The sequence below is a fragment of the Vulpes lagopus genome, chromosome 8 (assembly GCF_018345385.1).
Source record: "Vulpes lagopus strain Blue_001 chromosome 8, ASM1834538v1, whole genome shotgun sequence".
NCBI classification, from domain to species: Eukaryota; Metazoa; Chordata; class Mammalia; order Carnivora; family Canidae; genus Vulpes; species Vulpes lagopus.
This window is the reverse complement of record NC_054831.1, coordinates 87622765-87631196: the sequence shown is the minus strand read 5'-3', so window position 1 is coordinate 87631196 and position 8432 is coordinate 87622765. Positions and strand designations below refer to the sequence as shown.

Below are 8432 nucleotides of genomic sequence, written 5' to 3'. Positions count from 1 at the left end.
TGCTTTCAATAGCGATTTTTAATTGAAAACAATGGGAGTCTTTTTGCATTTCAAGGCGATCTGCTGGACTTGCAGACAAAACGAGCGGCAAGAAAGCTACGCGGAACTCTTGTAAAATCCGGTATTACTTTAAAACGCAATAGGCAACCCAAATTCAAAGAGGTAATTGATGAGGTGGGTCCTTTCCTTATGGCCGAGGTTCAATTAAGGGACTAGGTTTATGGTATGAGGAGCAGGATTCTATTTGGTGACTGTTACTGTCCCTTTACATCTTATACAAATTTTACGTTTTTATAAGGTATTCCTACATATAGTGATTCCTAGGACAACTTTTGAGCAGACATGGAAGGGTGACCACACTGGCTTGCGTTATTTTTTTAAGGCACTTTTCGAAGATGCACACCACATTAAATTTGGGTCTTGATTCTTCCCCCCCCTCCCCATGAGCTCTTGGTGGTCTGGCGACCCAACGGAGCGAGGCATCTGGTTTTAGCGACTGAGGCGTCTACGCGGGAAAAACTGGCGGGGGCGAAGCAGCGTTCCTGAGGCGGGTCCTACGGCAAGGGCCTCCGTCCAGTTGGCTTGGGCCAAGGCAAAGAGGAAGGGGTCGTCTTAACAACTGGGCTGCCCAGCGCCCTTCGTGAAAATTCCACGGGCCGAGGGTTCGACGCTGGCAACGGTCTGGGTTCCCTTTTCTTCCCCGAGGCCGAGAGCGGGTCTTCCTTTGCCAAGATGGCGGCCCCAGACTCGTCTGGAGGCGGCCCGAGTAGATCGTCTCCGAGCAGGTCGGTAACTAAGACGCTTAGTTCCCTCCTCTCACATCGGACGGCGCGCGGGGGCGGCGTCCACCCGCCAGCACCCGGCGAGGGCTCCTCCGCGGGCCGCCACCGAGAACCTCTGGCAAGATGGTGGCCGCGAGGCTGGGACGGCGTCAGCGTCCTTTACCAAGATGGCGGCGGGCGACTTCCGGCACGCGCCTCCCCAATCCTCTTGGAGATGTCAGAGCAGGGGCGGCCGCCGCCGGCGTCCGAACGCCGCCCGAGGAGTGAGTGGCTGAGGCGCAGCGCCGGGCGAGGACTAGGGTGGAGCTGCGGCAGCCTCCGCCCCCGTCCCCGTCCCCGTCCCCGTCCCCGTCAGGAGCTGGCAAGCGCTGTCACCTGTGGGGGCGCAAAAGTTACCGCCCCAAACCCTAAAGCAACACAGCACCACCTTTCCCCGAGTCACAAAAATCATACTAAGTGTCGCACAAGGTAGGAGGCTCGGTCCCGGCAAAGCCCCCAGCGCCCCCGGACGCGGCCGGCCGGGGACGGGGGCTGGGGCGGGCGTCTCCCGCGCGGACTCCCCTCGCCCCACGCCCCTCTCCTTGGGGACCGGCCACGTGTTTCCCTCGGACTGAGGGGGAGGCGCGTAACGGGAACAGCTGGAGGGAGTTAAATGCTGACATTTTAAAGCTGCGCGTGTTTTGTTTCGTTTGGAGGGGCCGGGGTCCGGTGCACACCGAGGGGTGGGCGACGCGCCGCGCCGAGTGCGGCTAATGTCAAGATCCGGGTGAGGGGCCTCCGCGGGAACTTGGACGCGGGCCCTGGAGGGGGCGGGGGAGAGGTCAGGAGTTTGCGGGGGAGGCCGGGCGTACTTTGCAGGCAACTTACTGTTTCGCCTGCAACTTGCTTGTAGGCCTGCCACCACCCCCACCCCGCCGCTTTCCTTTAAAAATAATAATAAAAAAGTGCAAAGAAATTCAGCTCGCCGGAGGTTTTTGCATTTGGCGTGCAACTTCCTTCAAGTGTGAGCGCCCTAGCAGGGAGGGAGGGAGGGAGGGTGGGGGTTGAACTTGGCAGGCGGCGCCTCCTTCTGCCGCCGCCGCCGCCGCCGCCTCGCAGACTCGGGGAAAGGGTGGGGGCCGGTCGCAGCGCGGGGGGCGGGGGGCTCTGCTTCGTAACTTCTCTCCCGGTGGGAGACCGCGGCGGCGGCGGCCGCACACCCGGCCGTGGGGACCCGCCTGCCCGCGACTCCCCGCCGGGCCGAGAGTCTGTGCGCGCCGACCCCCTCCGCTGCCCCCCCAGAGGGCGTGTCTGGCGGGCCGGCCCCGCGAGCGGCCGACACGCTGCGGCACCGTTTCCGTGCAACCCCGGTAGCCCCGCGCTAAGTGACACACTTCGTGCAACTCGGTCCCGGGGCGGCGGCGCGGACCCCCCTCGCGGCGCTGCTGCTGCTGCTGCTGCTGCTGCGGGCCGCGCCCCGGCCCCGGCCCCGGCCCCCGCGCTGTCACCGCAGGGGCGCCGCCGGCCGTGGCCGCCCGAGGACCGGGCCAGCTCCGGAGTGGGTCGGGAGTCGCGGAGCTGGGCGGGGGCGGGAACGAGGCGGCGAGGAGACAAACTAGAGAAACTCGGCTTCCCTCCCGAGCCCGCCCCGGAGAGACCAGGTCGGCCCCCGCCGCCGCTGTCTCTCCTGCTTGCGGGGGGTGGGGGGGGGGGGGGGGGGGGCGGGCGAGCAGAAGCCCCGCGCGCTCTGGGGCGGCGGCCGCAGCCCAGTCCGGGGCGATGCGGGGGTCGTGCGGGCGCCGTCGGGGCCGGGGTGGCGGGGCCCCCGCGGAGGGCGTGGGGGCGGGGGCCGGGCCGCCCCTGCAGTTGCCGAGCGTCGCCAACAGGTTGCACCGTTCCCCGCCGCCGCGCGGCCCCTCGGGCGGGGAGCGGCCGGGGGTGGAGTGGGAGCGCGTGTGAGCGAGTGTGTGCGCGCCGTGGCGCCGCCTCCGCCCGCCCCCCGGTCGGTCCCGCTCGCTCGCCGCGGCCGGGCGGCCCTTTCGCGTGTCCGCGCTCCCTCCCCTCCTCCTCCTCCTCCTCCTCCTCTTCCTCCTCCTCCATTTTGCGAGCTCGAGTCTGTGACTGGAGCCCGAGGCACCACCCGCCCGTCGGGGACGGATTCTAGTGGGTGGAAGGAGACGCCGCGCCCGGAGCGGCCGAAGCGGCGGGCGCCGGGACGGAGGACGCGCGCCGGAGAGCCCGGGCTCGCGGGGATCGGCGCGGGGCGCGGGGCGCGGGGCGGGGGGCGCGGGGCTGGCTTGTCAGCCGGGAAATGGAAGACTTTCTCAAATAGGGGCTCTCCCCTCCTCCCCCCCTCCATGGAGAAGGGGGCGGCTGTTTACTTCCTTTTTTTAGAAAGAAAAAAAAATCTCTCCCTCCTGCTACTCCTGCTTTCACACGTTAAGTTGTTTATCTCGGCTGCGGTGGGAGCTGCGGACGGCGGCGGGTGAGCGGCGCCCCTGCCCGAGGTAAGACGTGGGGAGGGCCGGGGCCGCGCGGGTGCTCGCTGCCCCGGGGTGCGGGCCGGGGCCGCCAGGCCGGCTCGGGGGCCGCGGCGGGAGCCTGCAAACTTTTATTAGCCTCGGGGACTGGGGGTGGGGGCTGGCGAGGGGCCGGGTGATGGTGACGAAAGGGCAGCGCGCGGTGACAGCGCTGCTCGGCCGGCGTCCCCGGGTCGGGCCGAGGGGGAGGAACCCGAGCTCCCTGCGAGGGGAGCCTCCTGGAGCTGCCCCGGGGCTTCGGCCCCTCTGGCTCCCTGGCGAGGCGCTCTGGCCTCTGCGCCCCCGGGCCCCCGCGCGCCCCCCAGGCCCCCCGGCCCTGTGCTCGCAGGGGGCGGCCCAGACACCCGTCTTACGGTGAACGCCGGGCCGCGTTTGCATTCTAGCCGGCCGAGTATTTCCACTCCACCCTAGTGCGCCCGAGCGCGAGCAGGGTTTCTGTCGAGGCTCCAGCGCGTCTCCTTTCTGGCGGGCGCGCGGGGTGTGCGTGTGTGTGTACACACGCAGGGGGCTGACAGCCTGCAACTTGGAGACTTCGGCCGGGGCTGGCGGTCTCTGTAGAAGTGGGCGTGTCGGAGAAAGAACTCAACAGGTCTGGACGCATTTCTCTTTCTACCCCTGCACTTTTTCCCTCCCCGGGGAGAGGGTTTGCTCCCGAGCGCTTGGCATCCTTGCGCGCCTGACGCGCACAAGTGGCCCCTGGTAGAAGGAGACCTTCCCCCGCCGGAATAGCTTCGTGGTGCGGTTTTTGCCCGGCGCTGGTTTTGACGTGTGGGTCTGCGGGCTGGGCCACCGCCGCCTTGGAAAAAAAAAACGCTTCTGACCCTCTGGCGTGGTTCCTGGAGGCTCATTAATGTGACAGCTATTTGCAGCTTAAACTGGGGGGCTAAAGTCGTTGCAGGGCTCCTTTGGGGAAGTATTGTTTTGGTTTCGGGTTTGAGGGCAGCTGTCAGAGCGGCGTGGAAATTCATTTGGGCTCCATTTGATACCTTGTGTTTAGAGATCGTTATCAGATCAACGCCGCGGAGGGGCGGGGAGGGGCGGGGCGGGGCGGGGCGGGGAGGGGAGCAGTCTACCCTCCAGGGGTGCAGAAGCAGGCCCCCCAGCCCTCCCTCTGCCTTGATCCCACGCCGCTCCCCGGGAGGGCAGGTGAAGTTTGTGTCCGGGATGGTCTCCGTAGAGCAAAAGTTTCTTTTCATTAGGTAGGATCGGACTATGATGTCCTAGATGTGCCTCTCCGAGTCTTCACCTGCCTCTTATAACATCCTGATGATAAACAATATACTACCGACCCAATACTCCTGAGCACAGCCTCCGAATGGGGATTGGTGAAGGTTTAGAATACAGAGAAAAGGATTCTGAGCATTTTATTGGCTGTCGTTTTACCTGGGTTTATATGAACGTGATTTTACAGTTGTGGGTTTTTTCTTTTTAACGCTTCGTTATTTGGAAAGGGAAAAAAAAAAACCCTCAATTTAGAGGTAGAATAGCGTCACATCCTGAGGGTCTTAAGCGACTTAAAAAATAAATGTCGCTTTAGATTCTATTATGTTGTAAGGGTTCAGAGAGCTGTATATTTGTTGTATTTACGCTAAAATTGTAGTGAGAAGCTACTGCACGTTGTATTTTCCTTTATAAAATCCAAATTATAGTCGGCCTGTATACAACATAATTCATTCGTTCTGTTCAAAATTTGAAGGCAGGCAGTTGAAACAGACACGTTCAATAAGAAATATGGGTTAAAAATAAGAGCGTTTCTTAGTGTATTGGAAGATCATCATTGTTTATTTTTCAAATAAAATGTGCATGGTTTACCAGTAGATTGTACCAAAGGTTTGGATGTGTGACTAGCAGGTAGGAGGGCAGTTTGTGAGCAGTTTGAAAGAGAATTCTATCATAGTATTTATCAAATTTTATGTGTTTTGATTCTCAGAAAAGCAAACAGCCTTGACTGATTGAAAGGAAGTAGGAATTTTAATGATAATACTCTTTTTAAATGAAATACTTTGACATCAATTTGAACCTTTAGAATAATCAGATGTAATGAATTATAATGTCTGTGATTAACAAAGTTACAGTTCTGTGAGTGGCAGGATGAATAGCCAAGCTTAGTTTGATACAATTTTGCCCTCAGCTGTGCAGTTGAACTGCATTGTTCTTTTAAATGTGGAACGCTGAATAGGAGAAGGGGACATGGCTTTTTTTATTCCGGAAGACAGAAACTACTTTTTTGATAACAAGGAATTAGATTCAGAGTTAACTAAAAGGTTCATTTAACAGGCTGTTACTAATCAGATCACTGAGATAATGTGACTTTATAGCTTATTCTGTTTCCCCCCCCTTTTCTTTTCTTTCCTTTCCTTTTTTTTTTTTTTTTTTTTTTTGCCTGGTAGCTGATGATAATCACTGATGGACTCCAAGGAATCATTAAGTCCCCCCAGTAAAGAAGAAATCTCTAGCAGTGTGCTTGGTCGGGAGAGGGGAAATGTGATGGACTTCTATAAAACCCTGAGGGGAGGAGCTACTGTGAAGGTTTCTGCGTCTTCACCCTCACTGGCTGCTGCTTCTCAGTCAGACTCCAAGCAGCAAAGACTTTTGGTTGATTTTCCAAAAGGCTCAGGAAGCCATGCACAGCAGCCAGATCTGTCCAAGGCAGTTTCACTCTCAATGGGATTGTATATGGGCGAGACAGAAACCAAAGTGATGGGAAATGACCTGGGATTCCCACAACAGGGCCAAATCAGCCTTTCCTCTGGGGAAACAGACTTTCGGCTTCTGGAAGAAAGCATCGCAAACCTCAATAGGTCGACCAGTGTTCCAGAGAACCCCAAGAGCTCAGTGTCTGCTGTTTCTGCTGCCCCCACAGAGAAGGAGTTTGCACAAACTCTTTCTGATGTGTCTTCAGAACAGCAACATTTAAAAGGCCAGACGGGCACCAATGGGGGCAACGTGAAGTTGTATACCACAGACCAAAGCACCTTTGACATTTGGAGGAAAAAACTCCAGGATTTGGACTTTACTTCTGGGTCCCCAGAGAAAGAGGCGAGTGGGAGCCCTTGGAGATCAGACCTCTTGATAGATGAAAACTGTTTGCTCTCTCCTTTGGCAGGAGAGGACGATCCATTCCTTCTGGAAGGAAACTCGAACGAGGACTGTAAACCTCTCGTTTTGCCGGACACAAAACCTAAAATTAAGGATAATGGAGATCTGATCTTAGCCAGCCCCAACAGTGTGCCACTGCCCCAAGTGAAAACAGAAAAAGAAGATTTCATTGAACTCTGCACCCCTGGGGTAATTAAGCAGGAGAAACTGGGCCCAGTTTACTGTCAGGCAAGCTTTTCTGGGGCAAATATAATTGGTAATAAAATGTCTGCCATTTCTGTTCATGGTGTGAGTACCTCTGGGGGACAGATGTACCACTATGACATGAATACAGCATCCCTTTCTCAACAGCAGGATCAGAAGCCTATTTTTAATGTCATTCCACCAATTCCTGTTGGTTCAGAAAATTGGAATAGGTGCCAAGGATCTGGAGATGATAACTTGGCTTCCTTGGGGACTTTGAACTTCCCTGGTCGGTCGGTGTTTTCTAATGGCTATTCAAGGTAAGATGAATGCTTTCTATTTCTTAAGAATGGATTTAAAATGGATTGATAGACTTAAATATTGAGTGATTTGTGTGTGTTTTCCAAAGACTCCTTTGCTTTCTCATGTGACTGAGTTTAAGTGGTCCTTTGAAAGTAGGCACGGCTGAAAGACAGCCTAAATGGTTTATCTGTATGTTAAGCATTTCTCTGAAATAACGGCATTTGGTAGTTGAACACTTTATTTAAAAATTCAAAATAATGTTGCTCATTAAGTTATCTTGAGTAAAAATTACATAAATTCAAGGGGGGTTGATACCTAATATTTTGATTGTGTCCATTGATGTGTTCTTAAAATATGCTTTTACTTTAGAGTGAAAAGTAAAAAGTTGTGTGCTCTATTCATTCACTTATAAAATATTAGCTTGAGGAGGTCGAAGGGTTAAAAATCAGAAGGTCTAACAATGAGCCTTTTCTTCAAACTGAACCTTCTGTGGAAGAATTTGAATTTTGAGATTGCTAAAGCAATGCAGTGAGCAGTGTACCTGACCGTAGGCTTAGACGTGGGACTTGCCCAGTGGCAACTATGCTAAACTGACTTAAAGTACACAGTTGTGGCTGCTGTTCAGTCTTGTTAAGAAAGGAATTGGTGACAACATGGTACAAAACAAAATCTGATTTTGAAAAGTTCCTACAAGTTCTCAGATAGATATGTGTTGGCCAACATTGTGAAGCTTCAATTCTCAGCTGTCATTTATTTGATTTGTTTCTCTGTATTCTTTTTTTCTCGGTCATTTCCGTTTGACCTCAAAAAGGTCTGTTAAATGGAATTACCAGGAAAAGGTGCTAAATTTAGATAAATCTTTTGATCGGGGTTAAGTTCTCTACCCTGTACACCTGTACCCAATTCAGATAAATACTGAGTTGTGTATCACATTTAAGGTGTGAAGGAAATACAAAAATGTGATTGTAGAGACACAGGATTGATTAATAAGTGGGGTTTGTTTTTGGGGGGTTCTTTTTTTTTCGAAAGGCATAGTAGTAGTGATTTAATCTGTAGGTGAGCTTCTCAAGGTTTTTTTTTTTTTCTTTTAGTGTTATTCATTGTTTCAGCAATTAGTCAATGAAGATTCTCTTTAAAACTCTCTAAGATGCTTTTTCTTTTAAACATATATCATAACACTGACTTGTTTCTTATATTCTCTTTAAGGAGGAAGGTTTTCTTGTTGGGAGAAAAACTTTGAACTTAGATTTAGGCTATGTTCTATTCCTTTTAAAAGGCCTGTTTCTTATCAAAAGACTTTGGTTCTTGTGTAACTAGTAATCTATTATTTAATAATAATCTTTTATTTAGAATACAACTTTTTATTGTTGACATTCTGAATGGAGGTTTAAAATGTTTTCAGTAAGGAGAGTTGAGATGTTATTTTATAAATTGCTGTGTTTAAATGTTAAAAGACATGCTGTGTTTTAAATTTTTCAATCTCAAAATTTTGGCAGTGGAATTAATGATTCAGTTACTTGGTTTTCTTAACGAGTGTAGTTGAGGA

General features: G+C 53.2%; 1 protein-coding gene across 5 annotated transcripts in view; it reads left to right on the top strand.

Moving 5' to 3' along the window:
• Nucleotides 1–961: 961 nt before the first annotated feature.
• NR3C1 (nuclear receptor subfamily 3 group C member 1) overlaps nt 962–8432 on the top strand; it is a 121614-nt gene continuing 114143 nt past the window's right edge. The window contains exons 1-3 of one of the 5 annotated variants that reach the window (XM_041767202.1): nt 2296–2422; nt 3156–3268; nt 5692–6903. In XM_041767202.1, coding sequence (XP_041623136.1) covers nt 5708–6903 — 1196 coding nt within the window. In that variant the 5' untranslated portion in view covers nt 2296–2422; nt 3156–3268; nt 5692–5707. Of the gene's footprint in view, nt 1251–2283; nt 2423–2855; nt 3269–5691; nt 6904–8432 lie in introns of those variants that run through there. The other 4 variants (XM_041767203.1, XM_041767204.1, XM_041767201.1 and 1 more) reach the window with 4 other exon arrangements.